The sequence below is a fragment of the Astyanax mexicanus genome, chromosome 2 (genome assembly GCF_023375975.1).
Source record: "Astyanax mexicanus isolate ESR-SI-001 chromosome 2, AstMex3_surface, whole genome shotgun sequence".
NCBI classification, from domain to species: Eukaryota; Metazoa; Chordata; class Actinopteri; order Characiformes; family Acestrorhamphidae; genus Astyanax; species Astyanax mexicanus.
The window spans coordinates 14,400,219-14,425,870 of record NC_064409.1 but is presented as its reverse complement, the minus strand read 5'-3'; the positions used below and the strand labels follow the sequence as shown (position 1 = coordinate 14,425,870).

General features: G+C 40.7%; 2 protein-coding genes across 2 annotated transcripts in view; one reads left to right on the top strand and one right to left on the bottom strand.

Annotated features, from left to right (window-relative positions):
• The window catches only part of utp20 (UTP20 small subunit processome component), a 45,546-nt gene extending 36,757 nt beyond the window's left edge, over positions 1 to 8,789 (top strand). The window contains exons 47-62 of the mRNA XM_007252722.4: positions 4 to 145; positions 659 to 775; positions 860 to 1,030; positions 1,785 to 1,913; positions 2,086 to 2,196; positions 2,859 to 2,938; positions 3,058 to 3,127; positions 3,236 to 3,418; positions 3,529 to 3,660; positions 4,875 to 5,007; positions 5,135 to 5,322; positions 6,144 to 6,215; positions 6,854 to 7,132; positions 7,511 to 7,637; positions 7,756 to 7,901; positions 8,342 to 8,789. Coding sequence (XP_007252784.3) covers positions 4 to 145; positions 659 to 775; positions 860 to 1,030; positions 1,785 to 1,913; positions 2,086 to 2,196; positions 2,859 to 2,938; positions 3,058 to 3,127; positions 3,236 to 3,418; positions 3,529 to 3,660; positions 4,875 to 5,007; positions 5,135 to 5,322; positions 6,144 to 6,215; positions 6,854 to 7,132; positions 7,511 to 7,637; positions 7,756 to 7,901; positions 8,342 to 8,497 — 2,236 coding nt within the window. The 3' untranslated portion in view covers positions 8,498 to 8,789. The remainder of the gene's footprint in view (positions 1 to 3; positions 146 to 658; positions 776 to 859; positions 1,031 to 1,784; positions 1,914 to 2,085; positions 2,197 to 2,858; positions 2,939 to 3,057; positions 3,128 to 3,235; positions 3,419 to 3,528; positions 3,661 to 4,874; positions 5,008 to 5,134; positions 5,323 to 6,143; positions 6,216 to 6,853; positions 7,133 to 7,510; positions 7,638 to 7,755; positions 7,902 to 8,341) is intronic.
• A 14-nt stretch (positions 8,790 to 8,803) lies between these two features.
• Positions 8,804 to 12,970, bottom strand: arl1 (ADP-ribosylation factor-like 1). The gene is made up of 6 exons (XM_007252723.4): positions 12,862 to 12,970; positions 10,210 to 10,347; positions 10,035 to 10,116; positions 9,801 to 9,912; positions 9,533 to 9,711; positions 8,804 to 9,443 (listed from the first exon to the last, which is right to left on the bottom strand). Exons 1-6 carry the CDS (start codon positions 12,863 to 12,865, stop codon positions 9,413 to 9,415), a joined length of 546 nt encoding a protein of 181 aa, XP_007252785.1. The 5' UTR covers positions 12,866 to 12,970; the 3' UTR covers positions 8,804 to 9,412.
• Positions 12,971 to 25,652: the final 12,682 nt, after the last annotated feature.

Sequence of the window (25,652 nt, the reverse complement as noted above, 5' to 3'; positions counted from 1 at the left end):
CAGAAAGAAGCAACGCCCTCCTCCAGACCCTCGTCTGCCTCCACCCAGCTGTCTACTGTTACCCCCAACCCCAAAGAGAGGAGGCGAGAAAGCAGCTGTTAGCAGCAAGACCAACATGCATATCCTGGTGGACACTGGACTTAATGTAAGAATAGAACCTGATTAACCACATAGACACTGATTTGCTGAGTTCTAACTTCAAAAATGTCAGTTTCCGTATCATGTTGTTGCTCCACTGACTGTAATTTGGGAAAATGGTTCGTCTGTTAATGTCACGCTAGGCAGAAACCATGTTATGCTACTGCACTGTGTAACTTTGGTGGAACTGCACAAGCCCTTTGACCATAACAGTGCAATACTGTGTAATGCATGTTTGTATTATATTTGTGTAAAATCCTGTAATATCATTCTAAAGCCTTAGTCCACATAATTATTTCACTGTATATGCCAGATTTGTGTTTACTTCAGTGGAGTGACAGTCAGTTATACTTCCATCTGTTAGGGGGAGCCCAAAAGCAAAAAACAAAATTAAATAATTATGTTGCAATTCGCCTTATCTTCTTCTCAGTATTTTAAGAATTTGATTGTTAGCTTATGTCGTATTGTTGTGTGTGTAACTTACACAAAGGTTTTTTTTATTTTATTTTTTTTTGTCCAGCTGCTCCACTCTAGTCTGAAAAGTTCTAAGATCAACTCCTCGGTTTCATCAGTTCTGGAGATGTTGGACCCATTTGTCGCTCTTCTGCTGGACTGCCTCAGTTCCATGCATGTCCAGGTCTGTGCGTTAGAACATTCATCAAAGAGTAAACAATGATTTCAGTATTTTAAAGTGAATAATTTTTGGTGTGTGTGTGCGCAGGTGATCACGGAGGCTCTGCAGGCCTTTATCTGGGTCCTGAAGTTCCCTCTGCCTTCTATTAACGAGAAAGCTGATGAGCTCACCAAGCAGCTCTTTGTCCTGCTGAAGGATTATGCTAAAGCAGGCGCAGGACGAGGAGAGAACTTTGAACTTGTTCAGAATTGCTTTAAGGTTGGTAGAACTGTAAATAGATACTAAATAAATCACTCGCCAGTTAAGCTTTAGTGAATGTCCAGTTGAGTTTGAGGATTAAAATGTTTGAAAATGGTCTGTGGGGTTACTTAATTAAAAGGAGGATAAACTACTTTAGTCTAAGGGCCCTATTTTTAGCCATCTGTTGGTGAGTCGTCAACTGCAACACCCAGCTTGATTTAGAGCACCAGTGTGGCTTTGGTAGTGTTTTGGGCGTAATATGCAATGAACCAATCAGTGTGTCACTTGCCATTCCCTTTAAAATGCGGTCTGACTTTGTATTTTAACTCAGCGTTCGCCCATATCTGATATGTTTTTATTTGTTTTTATTTGTTTGTATAGCGCCTTTGCTGTTTTAACAGTACAGGCGCAGAGTGTGAAAATAGACTGTTCGTGGGATGTAAGATAGCAGTGAGCATAGCAACATGGCTTTCAAAGGGTGTAAGATACGGCCCAAAAATCCTTTTAATTAAAAAAAAAAAGAATGAATGATAAGGTATCCCAATACTTTTTCCACACAGTATTTGTTACTTCCTTGTATGGAACACTGATTATTTAACTTTGGTTTGGTGTTCTGGGGCACGTTTTATTTGATGCAAGTTTTAAAACTTTCTGATCATTACAGAATGTTACCATTTTCAAGATGATGCTCAGAAATGTAAATATTTTACCCCCATTTCACACCATCAGGGAATGCTTAACTTTGTGAAAATGTTGTCTTTTTGTCTTGTAGGCCATAAGTGTCCTGGTGAAGAGTGTGAAACACTCCATCTCTGACACACAGCTGCAAGTGCTGCTCGGATATGCAGAGGAGGACATCTATGATAATTCACGTCGAGCTACTGCATTTGGACTGCTTAGGGTAGATTTAACATCTGATTCAAACCACTGCACTGATGACTGTTCATTATTACTTAAGCAGTTTTACTTACTACATTCTGCTTATACTGTAACCATGTTTAATACAGAAACCTGCTGATTTTAATCAGTGTTTACTATATCTTTGAATGTGTGTGTTGTAATTTGTTTTTTAGGCGATCTTGTCCAGGAAACTGGTGGTTCCAGAAATGGAGGAGGCGATGAAGAAGGTGGCCAAACTGTCAGTAAATGGATCAACTGATGAAGTGCGGGTACGCTGCAGACAGGTATGTCACGTTCAGAGATGGACACGATCACATTTACCATTTGTATTGGAACATGTGTGGAATTTAGTATCCTTGTTTTCTCATCAGTGCCGGGAACACACACTAGTGAGCTCACACCCGGTGTGATGGGGTCAGTGAGTGAATGTAATTGTAAATGGTGCACATTTGTTACTTACCTGTGAGCCTTGTCTTTGTGCGGATGCTATGGGGAGTGTGGGCACCTTCCTGGGCTTCCCTTATACTGGCCGGTCGCGGAGAATGGTTAGAGGTGAAAGAACAGATTGTATATACTATCGGGAAATGTAATGTTGTATTTCACTGATAGTGATGATATACATATCATTTCCATAATTTCTTTCTGTTTCAGTGTACACGGGGACAGTAGACCAGATAATAAAAAAATACATTTTTTTTATCTTGCAGCTCTTTTGTCAACCTCTTTTTGTCTGACCAAATTTTGATCATTTAGTTAGAACCATGTACTGTTGTTTTGTTTTGAACCAAACTAGGTCAATGAGAAAGCACCTTAAGATTAAACAAGAACGATACATTCATAGCAAAATCTGGTTGGAAGTGGAGTTAATAATAATCAATCATCAATTCTTAAATGTTTTAAATCACTTTTAAATAAACTGTGTTTTTTTTTTTCTTTATTTTCTCAGATCTATCTAAAGTATCTTATGGACTATCCTCTGGGGAAGAAGCTGAGGAGTCATTTTGACTTCATTGTTGCTCAGCTCAAGTAAGTTTAGGCAGATTGCAGATATTAAGCTTTACAGAGACAGTTTTATAATTGAGACGTTGCCATACTTCCTCTGGAATGTGTCTGAAAGATACTCAAGAGTTTTCTCATTCCTACAGTTACGAGTACGATACTGGAAGACAGTCCGCTCTCGAGATGATGACCTTCATTTTCCAGACATTTCCTCAGGTATCTTATCTCCTCATGAGACGTTTTTGATATTTATTAAGCATAACAAACAACTGTTATGGTGTAATGATGTTATGTTGTTCTCTAATTTGTTTGTATGTTCGGCAGCCTCTTCTTCTGGAGCACTGTGGTCTGTTTTTTGTGCCCCTCTCGTTGGCTATGGTCAACGATGACTCGGCCCGCTGTAAGAAAATGGCCGCCCTCACCATAAAAACATTATTGGATAAGCTCGATGTGAAGCATCGGAACTCCATGTTTACTCTGGTCAACAGCTGGTTAACTGGAGAGAAGGTGAGCAGAATTACAGGACACACTGTCAGTGTAGGAGTTAATATTATTTAATTTATTAATTTATTTTTCACTCTATTGTATTATGTGTTTGTGTGTTTGTGTATGTGTAGATGGCTCTGAGAAGGCTGGGAGCTCAGGTGTGTGGGCTTTTTGTAGAAGTGGAAGGAGAGAAATTTAACCTCAGGTTGGATTCCCTACTTCTTCTCATAGAGAAAGAAATCAACACAGCTAACTTTGAAGATGTGAGTATTGTGTTTATGTTAACAATAAGTCATTATGTGCTAGGAGTGTATAAAAACATTCAGATATCTTATCACATCGCATTATTACCTTTTGCAATACTGTATCTATTCTTAAAAACACAGTACATATTTTAAATTAAGTTTACATGTAAAGATTGGTGTGTGAGAGTGGTTCACTTTTGTTGTACTTAAACCCCGCCCACTAGATAGCCGTGTTGTACTCTACTGTCATTGGGACCCACTGTTCTGATTGTTCCAAAAGAAAAAAAAAATCACTCAGATTTTATGAACAGTAGTAAATAGTGAATAATATTTTTGAATATGTTTTCATTAAAATCGATTAAAAAATAGCAGTGTATCACCTAGCTTACTGTATTGCAATATATATTGGATATATTGTATCATGATACGTAGCGTGTTTCCTGGTTCTTATCAACACAGAGCCGTTTTATGTGCATGCAGCTTTGTTTCTTTCCTTTTTCTTTGTTTTCTTTTCCTGTTTTTTATTATATCAAAATAGATAGATAATATAGATATATAGTAGATAATATAATATGATTGATAGATAGATAGATAGATAGATAGATAGATAGATAGATAGATAGATAGATAGATAGATAGATAGATAGATAGATCTTTATTGATCCCTTTGGGAGGGTTCCCTCAGGGAAATTAAAATTCCAGCAGCATCATTACAGTAAACAATGAATATACACAAGGAAAATAAATAAATAAATTAAAAAATACAATATACAAGAGTCCAGCAGGAGAGGTATTGCACATTATTATTATTATTATTATTATTATTATTATTATTATTATTATTATTATTGCACTCAGTTTAAAAATTATTGCACATAGTTTGGGTATGTTTTAAAAGTAATAAGCCATATATTGTCACTTGAATGCAAAAATATTGTATCTCCATTTTTTTATTTGTTTCTACATTGTACCAAATTCACATTAAATTCCATTAAAAGTTAAGAACATGTTTTCCTTCATCTATAAAGTTGCCATTTTGAAGATGTGACTTATTTATGAAATTGTTCACACACACTTTGCATGCATCATTTGTGTACAACAAATGATTTGTCCTCAAATAAAATACAGAGGCTCAAGTAAAGCAACAAATAACATTGACTTAGCTAGTTTCCCAGGCTGTATTTCATAAATTCCTGAAAGTGACTTGTTTTTAATGGCATTATCCTGTTCAGATCGAGGAAGAGGAAGATGAGAAAGCTGCCGACAGGTTGCTCTTCTGTTATCTCACGCTTATCACCAAACTTATTAAGGACTGCGACTTCTTGGAGCTCCACAAACCTGCCGACACGCTGAATAAAATCTGGGGTAAAAATGAATTCACACATCAATACATACACATACACAATGAACATTAATGAATGAATGAATGAATTATTTAATGAATTATTTCTTTTTATCTGTACTGTTGTTGATTTTCATGTTTTCCTCACAGGACATGTTGAAGCTCACCTGCGCCACCCTCACTCCTGGGTGTGGCTAACCGCTTCTCAGGTCTTTGGCCTGGTGTTTGCAGCACAGAAACCTGAGGAGCTGCTGGCTCTGTGGCATCCTCATGAGAAGACCCCTAAACCTGAGCTGCCTGTGGCCTTCTCTTTTCTGGCTACCAACCTGGACAAAAAGGTGAGCTATGCTAACATGACAGAGCTGAAGTGGAGCATAGGGCTGGGTGCTAAAACATATACGATAAATATATGACAGAATATGATTTATAAGTTTTTAAATAAAACTTTCCAAAGTGTAATGTTAATAAATCTATGTTTACTTATATATATAATACCAAAACACAGCATGCTGTGTATATATATACAGTAAATATCTGCCTGTGGCTCTGAGCTATATATATTTATAATAAACAAAAAAAATTAAATACATTTTTTTATAGTATATCACTGAACCAGCAAATTGCAGTGGATAATATTGTTTTAGATGTTTAAACAGTTTAAAAAGTTTAAACATATGCTTTAATTGCAATGTTTCTACAGTACAATTTGTTTTAAACTGTATTAAATACCTCACAATATTTTTAATTAATAAATTGTTCCAAAAAATAATTGCAATAAAGAATTTTACTGTCATGGATAAAATAATAATATATTAATATATACAATAGCATAATAATGCAGTTAAACAATTTTTAATTATTAAAAATATTAATTAATAAAATATCTCTACTAAATAAACACAGTGATTTCCACAACCCATTAAGATTTTTATATTTTTTTGTAATGCACATTCACTTTTGGCCCACATTTTATTATCTTTTAAAATACATAAAATACATAAAAGTCTATTTAATCTTTTTTTTTGTCATTTATGACACTTTTCCATATGTGCTCTTTGATTTGATACATAATAAATACATGCCCATATAAAGTGCAGTGCAGTCTGAGCCAACCTAAACAGTGTTTAATTCTTTCTTCACTCTTTCCACCTGTTTCCAGATGAGGGAGCTGGTCTTGTCATTCTGTCACCAGCTGCAGTCGAAGTATCTAGACATTGCTGCTGGTGAACAGGTAAGAAATGTGCCTAAGAGTAAGCAGGCAAAAACCACCTAAAAAATCTGCTTCTAATGAATGTATCCAGCTAATTTAAGTTGCACCCATTGTTGACACTGATGTGGAACTGCACACACAGTTTGTCTAGTTCTTGTAGAAATGTTTTCCAGTAGAATAGGACTCTTGATTCAGATAAAACCATAAACCTATTGACATCTTGCCTGATGACAGGCATGAATAGCTTTGAGCTGGGGAGCGCTGGAACTTGACTGTGTACTCTGGAATAATGGTGCTCCATCCAGTACTATTGGGAGTTTGGGAGTTGTGGATAAATTGGGGTGGTGATAATCTAACGTCCACCAACCATTAACATCCTGACCACATTAACATTCTTAGATCTTCACATCAGTGCTCCAAAATCTTATAGGAATTCTTTCCTGGACAGTTGAGACAGTTACTCCAACAAAAGCAGGACAAACTCTTTATAATACTATTAAACTTTTATTGTCCCCATTCTTGTGTCCATATATTGCACCATGCAGTCACTTGCATATCGACATGTTTTGAAAGCTTCTCCTGTACATTTATCTTTTTAAAAATATGAATTTTTCCTTTCATTACAGCCATGATAATGCTTAATATAATCTTTTCTACAGGTGGTGAAGAACCTGCTCTTCGTGGCCAAGGTGATCTACCTTATCTCACCTGAGTCCGATTCTGTAGTGAATGGGGCAGAGAATGGAGAGACAGAGGACGATAAACAAGGGGAGAAGGAGGAGGAAGAAGAGGATGAGAAAGATGAAGAGGAGCAGCAACAGGAACAGGATACAGAGAAGCAAGATGAGAATCGGCCGCCCTCTCTGCTCTGGGTGATGAAGAAGCTGACGCTGTTGGCTAAAAGAGAAGCAGCTCTTACACCTAAAGTGCCACTGAAGGTGCGTTGTTGTTAATCTGGACAATACTAGGTTTACACCTTAATCTTTCTAGTGGTTTAAATTGGTGGTTTGCACCAATTTAACCCTTATGTTTAAGGTCCCCTTTTCTACACATTTTGGTGGCTTCCATATTTTAACATTCTATCTTCAACTTAGGCCCTGTCCACACATATTTAGATATTTTTAACCCATCTTGGAATCTGCGTTAAGCTGACGTTTATTTTTTTTTTTTTTTTTATGACAGTCCTGTTTTAAGTAGTTTTTCATAAGAGATTAAATTGATATTTATTAAAAAAGTCATCTTGGAGATGACGGGGTGGTGTTCGTCAGTAATAAGTAATTAATTTAGTGTCCTTAATTTTCTTTCATTCTTCTCAGAGAACATGCGTGTTCAAGTTCTTGGGGGCCATGGCTGTCGACCTGGGCAAGGAGCGCCTTGGTCCTTATCTCACCACCATCCTTGCTCCTCTCTTCAGAGAACTGGACAGCACATATGCTGACCAAGGTAATCTCCTACACCTTTATTCAGTCTGTTTAATATGATTAAACATTTTCTATCAAATCACAACACCCCTAAATGGCTGATTTATTTATCAAATCAAATCTAACCCAATTCTGTGCAGATCCCACACTGAAGAACCTGGCCCAGGAACTCATCGAGCTGCTGAAGAAGGTGGTGGGTCTGGAGAATTTCTCACTTGCTTTTGCTGCTGTACAGAAGGAGGCCACTCAGAGACGAGCCTCACGGAAGAAACACAGAGCCCTGCAGGTGAGTGTTACTTAGCCCTCTGTGTTGTTGAACATGCCAGTCTGTCAAATTCTGTTTCTATTAATATACTTGTGGTAATAAAAGGTAAGGGGGGTTTTGGGTCTGCCTCATCTGCAATTGGTTGATTTGTGCAACAGTTTTGTTTTTTGTGAAACTAACCAATAGACAACATATTTGAAATCATAGACATTCAGGAAATTATAGAACGTACTGCATTGTTTAACTGTGAAATTACTTTGCATGCACTGTAAATTGAAATATCTACCCTTCTTCTTGCCTTATAACTTGGCATCAGATTCATTCAGAAGAGACAAAAGGAAAACTGTTCTGTATTATTCCAAAGATAGTAATATAAACCATGAAGACTGTAAAGCTTCTCATTACACTGGTTTTAATTTGGATTATGGTAGATGTTAAAAGCAGTCTTTTTGTTCCCCCAGGCTGTCTCCAATCCTGACGTTGCTGCTAGAAAGAAGATCAAGAAGCACCAGAAGAAAGATGTGGCTAAAAAGAGAAAAATTGCAGTTTTGCAGCCAGGACACAAACCAAAGAAGCACAAAAGCAGCTCCATCAGAGACTTGGCTATGGTGCAGTGATAATTCCAGTACTTCTGATATGGAATATGAATTATTAACTAGCAGTCAAATGAATGTTGCAACTGTATATGTATATCTAAAAATGGATTTGGGAAGAACTGGCTGATATCCTGTAACTGATCATTTTACTGCTAATCAGGCAAGCTAGGATATGCTTTGCAAGCAAGATATCACTTGTGGTCGGTGTCAGGTTGCCCAGCATCTATACAGTTGTTGTGTGGAATTGTGCAGTTTAATGTACAATGTACATTTTTTTATGGAAATAAATGTATATGGATGCATTACAAAACGACACACCTACATGGATTGTACAAGAAGTTTGTTTATTGACCATAGCTTTATTTCAATGTTAAAACTGATCTCAATGGTACTGTCCACTGTACATGCTTGTATATAAATACGCAATGACAAGTCCATCGCATACAAATGACAAATCATCTTAAATAACAAACCACTAAAATTCCAAAGTCAGATACCAAAGCTGATTAGTATTCAAAGGGGACGACGCGACTGTAAGGCGGGGGTGAAGTCTGATACCAGGCCTTAAAAAGGAGAAAATACAAGAAGCAAAACTCTAAAATTACAAGACACTGATGTAGTGGATATGTCTTACAGAAAGGGAAAGAAAAACAGGTCAAGCGAGCGTCAGTACAGACAATCACCAGAACATTAACAATTTTTGTACAGGGTCTCCATTTGAACTGGGGACCTCTTGCCTGCCATTCAGTTCATTTGGCCATACTGCCACCCGTCTGTTTCATTGCTGCAGTGTCTCCTCTTTACTGGAAGGACCAGGAAAGTAATATAGCTTTCACACAGTAGGGAAGAATGCAGCCACTGGTCCAAAGGGCACCCAGCAAGTCTTTCAACAGGGGCTCAGAAGACAAGAGTATTTACAGGGTGACGTTTGTGCAATTACTGCCTGCTCTTCAGTGACTCCACCAACCTGTACAAAGAAAAAAATAAATAAATGTACACAAAGCAAACTAAAAAGGGGAAAAAACAAGATCTGATATCTCTTTGTAAATTCCTTACCATTCCATGGCCTCATCTAGACCTGTTCCTTTGGTAGCAGATGTTTTGAAAATCTGCCACTTTCTGTCTTTAAGTGCAGGCAAGCCTAATGAATTGGCCACCTCTGTGGGAGTCATAGCCTGCTCCATATCCTGCTTATTGGCAAACACCACTAGGATGGCCTTTTTCAACTCTTCCTCCTGTAGGAAAATGTAAACATCCTCAATGTCAAAACAGCATAGCATGTGCCTGCCTTCATAGAGCAACACCAACCAGCTACTAGCCCTACCTCCAACATGGCCACCAGCTCAGACTTTGAGATACCCATCCTATCACGGTCACTGCTGTCCACAACGTAGATCACAGCATCTGTGTTGGAGTAGTAGCAGCGCCAGTACGGTCTAGAGAAAACAAATGTGATAGAAATCTTGGTCAAAAAAAAAAAAGGCTAAAAAGCTGCATGCTAAAGCTTCGGTGACTACAGTAAATATAGTACAGAAGGATGAAACAACTGGTTGTTTACCTGATACTTGTCTGTCCACCAAGATCCCATACTTGGAACTTCAGATTCTTATAAGTCACTGTCTCAACGTTGAAACCAATGGCTGTGTTTGGAAATAATTTAGATTTATTAGAAAAGAAAATATGTTTACTAGATTTCAATTGATGAGAAAGAAAGATGGGTGGCTAAAACATACTGGGAATTGTAGTAACAACTTCTCCAACTTGCAGTCTGTAGAGTATGGTTGTTTTTCCAGCGCCATCCAGGCCCAAGATAAGGATTCTCATCTCTCTTGTGCCAAAAAGGCCTGAAAACAAGCTGGAGAAGAAGCCCCCTGAATTAAGAAACAAAAAAACATCTTTAGTAAAGAGCAGAGCTTACTAAATAAAAACATGTGTTGTGCTGTCCAACACCTGATAATTTACAAAAAAAAATCAAGTTTCTTTACCATTATGTGAAATCATATGGATCTATTCTAAATTGCTCACAATAGTGGTGAAAAACACGAAATGTCTGAAGAGAAAGGTTCTCACAACTAATGCTCAACATTTTTCTTAAAATATGCTTGATTAAAAAAAATTAAATGCATCTTGAAAGACAATGCAAAACAGTACTGAAGCCCTACATAAACATGCATTAACAAATCTTACTATTAGCTGATATACCAAACACAAGATTGGCCCCTAAAAACATGATCATTTTTAGGGGATTGTTGGAAATTTGTGCACATCCACTCCAAGTGGTTGTTAGTAAAGGTGCATTTACATGAAGACCATATAAGGTTTTGCACTTTAGTTAAACCTGTGAACTCATATGAATCAATGTGTGCTTAACTGAGCAAGCTGTGCGCATAAGTTTACACAATGACCAGCCAGCATTCCAGTCAGTCCAGTTTTCACCTGGACAGGTAGGTTCACACCCTCCATGTTCGGAACTCATAAACTGCAATTTAATCCCGTCAGAACCAAATCAAAGCAAACCTCTGAAAACCTAAAAGACATTGAGCAACATTCTCAGCAAACCAGTCTTTCTAATAAAACCTGCCCAATAAAACCTTACACCTACAATCAACTAATCATCAATCAATCAACACAACATCAGCTATTTATCTCATATTTTTAAACAGAATCAAGAGTTCTCAGGTGTCTCTTACTTTAAGGTACATTCCTAAAAATAAGTGTCTGAAATTGTGCTTTAAGTGATAAATCAATAAAGAAATTTGATTGTAACAGAAATGTGAGTGTGAAAAGTTTTACATTGGTTTAAAAAAATGTTCATACCTTCTTTATACCTATATATAGGTCTCCTTACTCTCGCACATATCTTTTACAAATATTTGTCTGCTTTAGGGCACAATTAGTATAAACAAAAGCTCTTGTTGTCATGTCTCTGATTAAATACAAATGCCTACAAACAATGGGACAATCTGAAGTAGTGGCACATGAGACAAGTATCAGCCACATAGATATAAAAGGCCCTTAGCATTGGGTTGTGGAACCATGAAATTGTGTGGTTCTCTGAAATCAAATCTTGACAGAAATTATTCAACATCTAGAGATGATGTCTCTTTCCAGATTGAGTAGAAACTGAAATTTAGTAACAGACTGTTACTAATTTGCTAATAGTACTCACAGTTTACCGAGTTATACCGAGATGTCTAGTATCTCTGTAAATTATGAATGTGTACACAAGTATATTATTGTATATCAGCCTCGACTCAGTATTCTCACATCGGTAAATCCCTACAAACGTTTTAATGCCCCTCTCGATCTGAATTTCAGGAATAAATGTAATGCGAAAACAATTGTTTCTCTAATTTTACCACTTTTGTAACAAAACTAGGTTCAGATGAAGCAAAAATAGAAAATCAGATTATATTGTTATGAAATTCAGATCTTAAGGCATGGTAAAATACTTGACAATTGGAAAAAAACAGAACCAATCTTTTTTGTTTTACTGAAATAAACGAAAAAAAAAAAAAAAAAACATTTTACACCCATTTCTTTGTTTTGAATTTAGAATCAAAGGTTCAAAAGATTGACTTAGTTAAACTAGGTTAATAACTATACGTTCTATTAGATTTAACAATAAGAGTCTCCTCTAAACCGAGGGATTTTTTTTAAGAAAACGTTTTAAAGTCTCTTATTGTTATTATTTTTATTAGTATTAATTTACAATTGATCATTTAGGGGCTCATAGTTTCTGGACCCTAGCCTATAGACAGACACATTGAACATGAATTAGACTAAGTTTATATACAATAAGATAATAAAATAAGAGCTAAGCTTATTCAAATTATTCCATACTTTTAAACCCCTGTTTTTGCAATATAGCTTAGCTAGTCTAGTTATATTATGCAGAGATATAGCTAACCTACCTAATTAGTTAACCTAGCTAAGCTAAGCTACGATAAACTAAGCTAAGCTAAACTAAGCTGAATTAAGCCAACCCAAGCTTTCTCTGCTAAACAGCATTCTCGCATCAACAACACAGGGAAACGGTAAGCCAAGCTGAGCTAACCTAAACTTTAACAGCAACACAACGTTAAATAATACAGAGAAGCTTCCAGCTACATATATTTCTAAATACAAATCCTGCAACATTCATTTTTTTTTATTCAAAGTTAAAAGAAGCCCATAGCAGCCCACTTTACTCTCAGCAGCACACTGTAGCTAACAGCTAGCCAGAGTGCTAAGCTACCCCTAGCTGTACTGATGGTAACACAACGTTAGAAAATAGCCAAATCAGTTTCCCCAGCGCACACTGTGTATTAAACCCAGTAAACCTGTGAAAAAGGTTCAACACCTCGCTCTAATGTAATAAAAACAGTCTGGAGCCCGTAACCTACCCATTGTACTGTACTGTAGCTCAGCCGCTGCGCAGGAGATCGGCTTCCGTCTTCGAAGTTTTAAATGACGTGTCAAACCACGGCACGTTTGTCAGCGTGCTGCCACTGATCTGCGCAGACTCGCTGGCAGGAGAGGGCGATGGGAAATGTAGTCCATAGACTGTAAATAAAATGCAAAAAACTACAAAACGCTGAAGGGAGCCTGCAAGCGATTCCTTAGTGAATGAAATGACAAAAACCTCTGATCTATTGCATTAATTATATTTTTGGGAAAAAAACACCACTTTTTTGGAGATTTTTTTCTTTTGGAACTTTTTCAAACAATTTTTGGCATTTGGATAACAAGCTGATTATTTGAATCACCACTTCTTTATGGTGAAAAGCTAAAAGGCAAAAAAAAAATAATAATAATTTTACAACAATAATGTAAGAATATAACAAAAATATAAACAGCCAAATATACTTCTTTACATATTCTTGCACATATGCATATTTCTATGTATGACCCCACTTGTACGCCTCATTATTACTGGCCATAAATATTCCTTGTAACAACAATGCAGATGCAAGTGTTGCTGCTGATAGACATATTCATAACATATATAAACAGAGACACTAGACAGCCCAGTATAATTTTATAACTTTAAAACTGAAAAAAAGTGCTTAAATCAATTCATATTAAAGTGGTGCAGACAATGTCGCCCAACTGTTGTAGTGCTGTGCTTTTTTTTTTACAGTAAATGCTACTGCTGTTACTGCTACTATACTGATGCTGGCATTACAATGAGAGCCCTGGGTTTTAAATGGTTTAAAAGCTTTACAAATATATATGTCTGCAGTATTAAACCATGTGATATTGTTCTGTGTTGATGAAATGAGAACATTAAACACTTATAAACTCAGATTTTTTGCTCCATATCAATTTTTTCTATTTGGGCTCACCCAGGAGCGCCCTCTGGTGGTCAAAAAATGGGAATGGATTATTTTGTGTGTATTCTCCTGTTTAGAGGTTCTATGGTTTAGGTGTCGTTCTTAAAAATAGTTTGATAATAAAACTGTAATATCAGAGCTGGTTTATGGGGAGAATGCCCACTTTCTGTCTCCAACATCATATAAAAAATGACTGTTAACTGCTAGGGGAGCCTGCGAGTTAGTCTTCAATGAATGGGGTGAATGGAGCTAAAATTTTAATTAAACATATCACCTGTCCATTTGAACAGGAAATTCCTTTAATGTTGGAAATTAGAATTATGTACAAAGGAAACCTCCATATATTTTATTTATTTATTATTATATATATATTTCTTTTACAGTAAATGGATTTTAGGCAGTAAAGGTGTTGCATTACTGCTACTATGAGCTGACTGGTTGGTGATCTGATGCTGGCGTTACAATGAGAGCCCTAGGTTTTAAGCGGTTTATAACTAGAGTTTAAAAGCTTTAAAAATATATGTCTGCGGTAGTAAAACATGTGATATTGTTCTGTGTTGATGAAATGAGAACATTAAACATTTATAAACTCAAATTTTTGCTCCATATCAATTTATTCTATTTGGGCTCACCCAGGAGCGCCCTCTGGTGGTCAAGAAATGGGAATGGATTATATTGTGTGTATTCTCCTGTTTAGAGGTTCTGTGGTTTAAGCATTGACTGTGTATAGCTGGACAGAGCATCGTCTCTTAAAAGTGAAGCCACCACAGGTCGGGCGCCCCCTGCTGTTCGGTTTCAGAAAGCTGTATAACCCCACCCATTCCCATAGGTTTCAATGAAAAAAACAGACAACCTTCAATCAGGGTTTTTCAAATATACTGTAATTCTACTGGAGCTGGGAGTGTCTCAGCAGGACAACACTAACCTAGGAGAACAGAATTACCCCAGAACCAGGTAGCACGTTTTACCATTTACTTTCTTTATGCAGTGGAGTAAATAAGAGATGTTTGGTGTTTCTGTCTCCTTGTTTCAGTACATAAAGACAGGTTATGATTTGATGAGTTCTTGGATTAGCTAAATTAGCTTTGTGGTTCTGGAGTAACACTGTCCTGCTAGGTTTACTACTGCATCACTCAGCTCCCCTCAGTGAGGGCAGATAGTTTGTTGATTAGTTAATTGTTAGTTAATTATTTGGATCAGCTGTGTTGTAATTAGTATTAACCACTGACAGGCAGATAAAGGCAGATAATAAGAGAAAGTGAGCTTTAGCTGCTTAGTGGTTCTCAGTTCAGGAGCAGCGCTGCCCCACGGGTTTAATATTTGATTACGGTCAGTGGTTTATACTAATTACTACATAGCTGATCCAAATAATCTAAAATAACTAACTAATCAACTAACAATCTGCCCTCACTAATCAGAGCTGAGTGGAACAGCAGGAAAACTAGCAGGACAAAGTTACTCCAGAACCACAGAGCTAATCTAGCTAGGTTAAACCCTTAACCCTTTTTCCACTGAAACCTATTATAAGCACATATTTTAACCTGGCTTAATGTAATAAAACTTCCAAACATATCTAATTTATTCTATTTTATTTCACTGCATAATAAATGTACCTGTCCCGTCAGGAGGCGCCCCAAAAGCCAGGGAGACCGGCGTCCTCAGTTCGCGCCCGAACATAAGCAGAGCCGGCGTGAATCCCGTCGTCTCCTGCACAGCGGAGCGACAGGCCAGCAGCACTACCGGCAGGTGCCTGTCCCAGTCACGCTGGTTCTTGTCCGACACCATGGCCAACTGCGCCGCCAGCGTGCGGTTAAAACGTTCCACCAGTCCGTCACTCTGCGGATGAAGGGGCGTCGTCCTGGTCTTATGGATTCCCAGGATGCGGCAGACCTCCGCCATGACCTCCGACTCGAAATTTCTCCCCTGGTTGCTGTGCAGTTCTTCCGGAACCCCGAATCTGCAAAAGAACTCCCGCACCAGGATATCCGCAGTAGTGACCGCCCCTTGGTCCGGCACCAGAACAAAGCGATTTCCAGAGTCCGTCACCGGAAAGGGGCCCAGCACGTCCACGGCCAGCCGCTCCATCGGGCTGCCGCACTGGTAAGGGTGAAGTGGGGCGCGGGGCGTCCTCGAGGGGCCCTTCTTGGCAGCGCACACGTCACAGCAGTGCACGAAGAGTTCCACGTCGGTTCTACACCCAGGCCAATAGAAGCGTTGCCTCAGGTGCTTCAGAGTCTTGGTGACACCAAAGTGCCCAGCCCCAGGTGACCCATGAACTCCCCGTAGGACCGATCCCCTAAGCGCCCGCGGTACCACCACCTGAAACACGCGCCGCCCGTTCGCCGGATCCTCCCAGGTATGGCACAGCACGCCGTCGGACAAACTAAAACTAGCCCAGTTGGAGCGCAACGCCTTAGCAATCGGGCCCAGCGGCACCACCTCCCCCCACGACGGTGTGACGTTCGCACTGAGCGCGTGTACTGCCCACGATAATTCGCGATCCGCCCGTTGCGCATCGCGGAGCTGCTCTACGGACACCTGAGCCACCCCGACAGCGCCAGTAACAACCCCGGAGATTGCAGCGCAGCGTGCAGTCTCAGCAGATTTCTCCTCAGCACGAGCACATGTTTGCAGTCGGCGGCCACACACGGCCGGCGCGACAAAGCATCCGCGTTACTGTGGCCACGGCCCGGGCGGTGCACAACCTCAAAACGAAACTCCTGCAGTCTAGATAACCAGCGCGCGAGTTGGCCCTCGGGCTCGCGGAAACGCATGAGCCACTGTAGCGAGGCGTGGTCAGTGCGCAGCAGAAAGGGCACCCCATACACCTACGCTCGGAAATGTTTAAGGCTTTCGACCACTGCGAGTAGTTCCCGGCGCGTTACGCAATAGTTGCACAGGCGGCTTTTTAGCTCCTCGAATGCCCGCTCCGCCTCGCCAGACCAGCGGAATTAGTCAGGCTTAGTCAGAGCATGAAGCGGCGCTGCCACGTCCGCGAACCCCCTAATAAACCGCCTGTAATACGAGGCGAGCCCCACGAAGCTGCAAACCATTTTAGCGTCTCGCGGCGTGGGCCAGTCACGGACCGCCTCCGTCTTTTTGGGATCGGTTTCCACGCCAGCACCGCTCACTATGTGGCCCAGGAAGCTCACGCGCTGCCTTAGCAGATTACACTTTGCCGGATTGAGCTTCAGGTTAGCCGCCTGAATCGCGCCGAGCACCATTTCAAGGTGAGACAGTGCGGAGTCGAAGTCGGTTCCGTGCGCCAAGACATCATCCAAATAAACGACGCAGCACGACCGCGGAACCCCGCATAAAACACGCTCCATAAGACGCTCAAAAGTAGCCGGCGAGTTACACAATCCGAACGGAAGCACCGTGAAATGCCATAGGGCTGAGCCGAGCGAGAAAGCGGTTTTCTCCCTATCCCCTGCCGCGAGGCACCTGCCAATATCCGCTCCTCAGGTCTAACGAGCTGAACCAGGCTGAGCCAGACAGCTGGTCCAGCGTATCGTCTATCCTGGGGAGCGGGTAGGAGTCAAGCTTCGTGACAGCGTTAAGTCACCGATAATCCACGCAAAGGCGCCAATTTCCATCCTTCTGTTTCGCAAGGACCACCGGGGCCGACCACGGGCTGCTCGAAGGCTCAATAATGCCCGTACTCGCCATCTCGCAGACTAACTGCTCCGCCGCTACGCGCTTTGCTAACGCCAGACGGTGCGGCCTCAGCCTGATGGGCTGGGCGTCAACCGTGTTTATCGAATGAACCGCAAGGCTAGTTTTAGTACACTCGCGCCCAGACACAGCGAAACTCGTGCGAAAACGGCCGATCAGTTCGCGCAAACGGAGTTGTTGGGGACCTGATAAACCCACACAACTGCGCTCCAGCATCTCCTCTATCGGATCTACACTCAACCCCGCATCCAGCGGACCCTCGCCATATCACGCACCGAATCACACACATTCCCTCCCACCAGTTCACTTACCCCTAACTCGTCGCGTATCTCTACGGGGAGTCCAGTCACCAGCACCGAGCCCCGTGCACAGTCAATGATAGCTCCGACGCGTGAGAGCAGGTCCTTGCCCAGAATGCACGGGTCGTTGATGTGTCCTACCCAGAACTGTTGTTGAAAGGGCCCCTTGCCAACATCAATCGTCAACTCCGTTAATCCTAGGAGACCTATAGGATCCCCGGTGACTGAAGAGAGAGCGATGCGCTGGCTGTTGTCAGTCACAAACTCGGCCGCTAAGCTCGGGCCGTATCAGTGAGACTGACGAGCCCATGTCCACAAGCGCGTTCACCGTCACTCCATTCAATGTGCATTTCAGGAAATAGCCGCTGAGTCCGGCAGTTCCGGAATCAGATCCCGAGGGTAAGCATAGCGTTCCTGGGGCCACCGTAACCCTCACTGGGTGGTCCCGGCTCCGTTTCCCGGCCGGCTGCAGTGCGCTCGCATGTGGCCACGCCCCCCGCAGCGCCAGCACTCCAGTTGGGCATCAGACCGGCTCCGACCCCACCTCTGCGAATCACGGGCAACCGGCGACGCCCCCCACGGTCCAGGATGGCTTGAGAGGATGAGCTCGGACCGCTCCGACACCTCCACCGCGGACTCCAGGGTCTGCGGGTCGGCCAACCTCACGTGTTTGCGCAGCTCGCTCGGCTCGAGGGCGCGCAGAAAGTGATCCAACGCGAGCCTCCTCTGGGCCGCTCGCGGAAACTTTTGGTAAGCTTGGCGGGTTAGCAGGGCCATCTCCGATGCCAGCATGCCCAGTGTCTCTCCCTGCTGTCGGCGTCTGTCTGCCACTAGCATTTTGGCAGCCGCCTCCGACGGTTGGCAGCTGAAACGTGTTCTCAGCGCCCGCGTCAGTTCATGCAGCTCGCAGCGGCACTCGGCGGGGAGCTCGATCAGTACCTTCAGCGCATCGCCCCGCAGCGCCAGGCAGAGGTTGGCTGCCGTCTCGGCGTCCGTCCAGCCCGCACCGCCCGCCACAATCTCAAGCTGAGCTTCGAAGGCTGTCCAGTCAGCGCTGCCGTCGTAGGGGGTAAGGCGGGGTTGAGCCGTCAAGCCCGCCATCCCGGAGGCTTGCGCCGCCATCATCGCGCCGTCCGTTCCGCGAGTCGGCGCCGCTGTCCTTGCGCCATCTGCTCCGTGAGCCAGTGCCGCCGTCCTCGCGCCATCCGTTCTGGCAGTCAGCGCCGCCGTCCTCGCGCCATCCGCTCTGGGAGCCAGCACCGCCGTGCTCGCGTCGTCCTCTCCCCGGCCACGACCTCCGAACAGCCCGCTGGCGCCGTCAGGTCCGAGTCCACTCCGCTGGAGAGCCTTGCCTCTAGTCCGTTGGTCCGCTGTCTTCCTCCTCAGCCGTTCAATTTCCCCTGCCAGCAACTCAATATCTTCCAGCAGGGTCACTTCTGACACCAAATGTGGCGTGGAAGAGGAAGGAAGACCCGTGAGACTCATGCTGAATGCTCAACAGCTCCTTTATTGAACAGGCTTGCCACTTACAGTCTTTAACAAGACTAGGAGAGCTAAAACCATTACCCCACAGAGCTCAAACAGCCCAAAGGCCACCAACCCAGCTGTGTGTCTCCCAGATGGCAGATCCAGAGTGGTGCCCACCCTCTCTGCATAACCCCTCCCAAGGGAGATGCCCCACCCCTGTCATCCTCGCAACACAGGAGAACAGAACCATGCCTACAGGCAGCCACACACACAACCCAGAGCCGCCACAATACCTTTGGTGCTAAGGTGACCAGGGGCACTAGTAGGCCTTACATAACTAAGAGTATAAGCAGACCTTTGGTAGAAAGGCTACTGAGGGCACAGGCCTTAAAGCAGAGATATTCAGTTAAGTTGTTGTTTTGCAGTGTCAGTTATTCGATGGTTCTGTTGGGAAATCCGCACTACCCTCAACTGCTCCAGTGCGTTCCCCTTGATTCTTCTGATGGAAGCCCGAAGTAGAGTTGATAGAGAGACAGGATACTTAGATCTTCAGCAAATTAGCAATTTATTACAACAGAGCTCTGGGAACCCCTTCCACTCACGCAGAGTTTCAGTAGAAGAAGTTTGACGATCCTTACAGTTGCAAGACCTTATATCCCCAAAACCCCACCCAAACATATGGAGGACCAAAACTGCCAAAATTAAAAATAAATAAATAAATAAACAATAACTAGTAAATCACTCAATAAAAGTAATATGGTGGATAAAAACGGTAAAAAATTTAATGAATGTAAAAATAAATACAGAGTGTGTATTACTATCTAAGTGATCTTTATCTGACATCGATCAACCAATAGTAATGCTAGGGCAGTGTGACATCATTGCTGGACAGCTCCCTCATTATAATATAAGCACAAGGAAAAACAGAAATAAATAAATCAGGAAATAAATGAATACAGAAATAAATAAATCGGGAAATAAATGAATGCAGAGATAAATAGTCATGTAAATAAATAAACAAATAAAGCTAAAGAAAAATTAAACAATGTTAATAAAGAAATCCATAAATAACAATTTATTAAGACATTTCTTTTTAAGTATATGTTTTTATTTTTACATTAATTAAATTTTTTACAGTTTTTATCCACCATATTACTTTTATTGAGTGATTTACTAGTTATTATTTATTTATTTATTTATTTATTTATTTTTAATTTTGGCAGTTTTGGTCCTCCATACAAACATACTGTGCAGAGATCAGTTAAGCGGTTCCTCAGCAACTGTTTCTAACTGATTGAGTTAAAACATTTATTAATTACTACTTTTTTCTACCTGTTCTCTGGCCTTATCTCTGCTGCTTAGGTGCTGACTTCTGCATTTCTATACTACATACTGGACATTTAGTTTTGAGGTGTCAGCCTAACTGTCCTTTGCACACTCACCCACATACACAGTTCAGGTCAAATATCCAGAAACAACTCACTAGTTTCAGACACTTGGGTCAGCACAAACAAGATTACTCATATGACGCTTCACTCTCTTAATTATAATAAGGTTTTAGGATTGAATGTCATTATGTATGATCAGCTGAAAGAATACATTTAATATTAATATTTACTATTTCTTAACAGTTCTAAAGGTCTACTATGGTACGAATAGGCTTTGGTACAAAGGGTCTATGGCAGGAGTATCCTTATCTGAAATCTGCCATTGTGTCTGTTTACAGTAACAATAGTTATAAAATGTTGCCAATCTTCTCTAATTGGCTAATGGTTACATTTTCTTTTCTTAAGCTCATAGTTGAAAGTATGAAATTATTTGTGACATTGGAACAACCATTGACAACATTGGAACCAAACAAATTAGAATACTAATACTACAAAAAATGCTTTGTGATATGTAAATAGTGTACATTTTTTATTTGATGAATGTGTCTATAAATGCATTTTCTAAATCTGCCTTAAAATATACTGACAGGTGCCACTAGAGGGAGACATTCAATCACAGTACAACAGATTATTTTCTGTCCTCGACTGGGAGTTCTGAATTCCTTTACTGCTTAAAGATTCCAAGATAAATTAAATAATGAATATTAATAGCTACATAAAGCTCAGCATAAATGATTAGACCACAAATTTTGGACTGATTGAGTCATTCATCATTGACAATGTAATATTAAAAAAATACTTAACTATTTCAGCCCATATGTGGAAGTTCATTATTTTTAGCTGTAGCTGTACTGTATGGGGTATGTTAAGACAGTCTACAGTTCTGAACTGGAGAACTACCTCAAACACTGTAGGAATTAAGCAACATAATAAAAGAAGAACTTAAGGAAAGGATTTTTTTGGCAGTTTGTGTAGTTCAAAGGGTATATCGCATCAACAGGCCATTGGTGCCAAGGCCACCAGGGTGCTAAGTTTACTAAGGGCACCATAGGCCTTTGGTGCTAAGGTTACTAAACACAACTATTGCTAAAGCAGCAAATGGCACTAACAGGCCTCTGGCATCAACATTTTATTTTTTTTTTTGCCAAGGCTACTAAGGGCACTAACAGGCCTGTGGTGCTAGGGCTACTAAGGGCATTAACCAGCCTTTGGTGCGAAGGGTACTAAGTACACTAACTAAGTTAGCTAAGGGCATTTCTCAGCTTTTTTGTAAGGTTACTAAGGGCACTGACTAAGGCAAAGCCTTTGGTACCAAGGTGACTAAGGACTCTAACAGGCCTTTAGTGCTAGGGGTATAGTGGTACAATTCAGAAATAAGAAACCTCAGGAACTGTATGAAGGGAGCAACATAATAAAACAAGCACATAAGGCTTAAGGAAAGTCTTAAGAAAAAAAGTCATACGGCATTAAGCTTTAATCCAGCACTGCATTTTCTTCAGCATCCCTCAGTTCTTTCCTCTGTAGAGCTTTATGCACTTCAGCAATACTCGAGTGAATCGCAGTGGAAAGGGAAGCAAAGACACGGATCAACCGTGAACACTCGTGGTTGGGCTTGAACTGAAGCAGTGTGGGTTGAAGAAAAAGCCTCCTGAGATGTCTGTAGGAAAAGAGAAAACATGGCTCTTTTGTCAAAGTTAGACAAAACCTCACAGACCTTAAACTGAGCCGTTCAAAATTCTGAAGGGTAAGTTTCCCCCCCTTTTTTTAACACAAAAAAGGAAAAAAGTTCTGCCAGAGACTGTGTTCTCGCACAATGGCTGTGGTTGAAGTTGTGCCTCTTCTGATCTTCTCGCAGCTGGACTTTTGCCTTCCACCCTGTCTCCTCTGATCTTCCCGCAGTCATCCGAGAGGCTTTTGCCAGCCTGTGAGCTGTCAAAGTATCCCTGGAAATCAAACGCCACCCCATGCTCTGCTATGATCAAAGACACACAGGTAAGGCAGACACAGAGCCACATACAATTGCCATCTCAAAGAGTGAGACGTTCCTTTTTTTTGTTCTCCCCCTCCCCTCACAACTATCCTGACACTGCGCTGGTGAATGGAACACATCGATCAGAATAAAGCGAAGCGATCAGGGTTTTGAAGATGTGACGAGAAGTTTGTCCTATCTGAAACTTTCGGACAAAGGGAAAGCGCCGGGCTGGAGGTGAGGGTGATGCTTAAAGAGCCGTTTAAAGGCTGCTGATTTTAGAGAGGCTGCTTGCTTCTCTTTGACCAAGTTTCTTCTGAAAATTAAGCTTCTCACCGTCACACATTAAACACATCTATTTCATCAGCTTTGGTATTTCTCTTTTTAAGAACAAACCCCACCTCAAAAACTCTTCGCCAGTCTAAACAGCGTGACTGAAAAATAAAAAATAAGTGTTTTGAAGGGTTATTGGCTTGAATGGTTATAGGAACAACCTCCTATTGGTTCCTAAAGTGCTCCATAAGGTGCTCCAAAATGATTTTTTGGGTTCCCTAAAAAAACTTTCCGTGAATTGGTTCTTTAAAGAATGTCTCTTATCTCTTCATGTACAGACACTGCCATGTGGTTCTATTTCTGTTTGCACTTTTCTGTTCTCACACACTCTTAATAATAAATGTGCTCCTGTGTGAGTGATAACATAGAAAAACACATTTGATTCCCTAAAGAATCTTTTTTAAAAATAGCCTTTGCTTTGTTTAATGTGTTACCTTAAGGTTTATATGTTTAGATTAATGAAGGCACTTCTTCACTAATATCCTCATTCTTATGAGCCAGGGTTTTTCTTTGGTACAATTTTACTTAGCATACAAGTTATTTATCAGTATCATACAGACTCTGTTTACACCCGGTCACTTCATGATCACTAGTATCTGGATTGTATCCTGATGATACTTTAAACACATGCATTTACACTTGGAAGACAAGCATGTCTCTGGTTAGACTGAAATGAATTGCTGTGTGGTGTGGTGTGTATTATGCAAATTTGCAAGCAGCACTCCAGTTATAAATTCAATTGAGGCCTTTCATTAAAAAATATGTATTGATTCTTACTCCTTTTTGGGGAGATACTATTAGTATAAGCTAATATTAATCTTATTAATCTTTATGTAGACTTGTGTGTCTTCATTCACAAAGGCACTTAAAATAAAATGATTTAAAAAAGTAGAGAAAATAACAGATTTTTCCCAAAAGGGAAAAATTGTTGATATATGGTTATTTGTTAGAAGCGCTGAATTGTTAAATACATTCTGGAGAAAAGGATGTGTTTACACTAATATAACATGACTGAAATGTGTCTTAGGTTAGCTCCTGAAATGGTTTGAGTGATTGAATTGTACGTTTCTTTTAAATGCATCTTGAGTGCGTTTACACTTTTATGTGGAGTCAAGGTGTAAACAACGTCCAATTTGGATTTTTAATTATTTTGTCTATTTCTTTTTTGCTTTTAAAAAGCCAATTTTTTATTTCCTATGTGCAGTGGGCCTCCACCTCAAAAAACATAATGACGCATACCAAACTATAGTGGATTGAAGTAGGAAATGATGGAATAATCTGAGCTCTTCATTTTTATTCTCTTTGACCTCCTTTCTATTCCCTACCTCCTCCCTTCAGCAGCCCAGCCTTGTTCTCGCATTCTGTAGAATTGAGGAAGACATGAAAAATATCAACACTGCCTGAATGAGCAATAGGAAAGCACCTAATAATAATGCCACAGTGTGGTAAGATCATACCTTATGAAAATAAAACTTAGGAGGAGTGAATTCCTAAAAAATTCAGATTCAGTAGGTTATTCATTCATCTGAACACGTCTTAGGAGCTCACAGGATCGTAGAAACAGCCGTGTGAGGACAAGAAGCGCGACGTAGAGAAGCCTTTCATAAAGTGAATACACTGGTTCAGATAGAGGTGTCACTGGTATGAACAGTGTTTTAGCATTTTAAACACTGGTGAGTCATGCAGAACACGTGGTTTCAGGCTGAGAGCTGAAGGAAGTTCTGCTGTTTCCTCTCTCCAGATCAGACACACCATTGTGATCATAAACAAGACACCCTACAGGAAATCCAGACTGGAATAGAGCACACTGTATATTTTTAAGTCTGCCATATGTAACTGCCGGCTGTCAATCACATTTCTAACCCAGAAAGGCCGCTCACGAAACGCACCGGGAAACGCTATAATGAAGGTGCACACACGGGAGATGCATGCCGGTGCTTCAGGAGCATTGATCAGTTCCTCTGCTCACAAGAGGGCACCACACAGTGTTTTCATTATCACAGTAAAATAAAACCAAAACAAAACTGAAAACAAAAACCTGGCATTTAAAAGAGGCTGACTCAGCTCTGTACATCTGTGTGGATTATGGGTGAGGAGATGATCGACAAGATGAATGTATTAGATAATAAACATCCTAGAAATCCTTAGTCTCCTAACAAAGCCTCTAAAACTAAGAGACTCTCACTCTTTAGCCGTGGTGCTGCCCTGGACTTAGTTTTATTAATGTAGACTTATATTTCTTCATTCATAAAGGCAAATAAGAAAAATAGGAATTTTCCCAAAAGGGAGAAATTGTTGATTATATGGTTATTTGTTTGAAGGGATGAATTGTTAAATACTTGGAGAATCTTGGAGAAATGGATGTCAGGGTGTAAACAGCGTCACTTCTCTGCCCAGTAGCATTTAGTGTGTGGCCCCCTAAAATGTTATACTCATGTTATATTCTTTTTCTTCTTCAATTGTTTAATAGATAAGGATGAACTGCCTATCTTCCTTTGAACCATCTAAAAAAAGATGCCTGGCAACGATCCAGACAGTTCATCATGGCTCAGTTAATTTGGACTGGTCTGGACTATGGTCTACAGTACCTTTAACACCTACTATTTTTGTCCAATAGTTTGAAAATTCCACATCAAACAAGGTGGGGGTAAAAAGATCCTAAATTCCCATAGGTCTAAGACAAATTCTAAAGGTACCATCAACAGACATCTCATTTTAAACAAGCGCAAT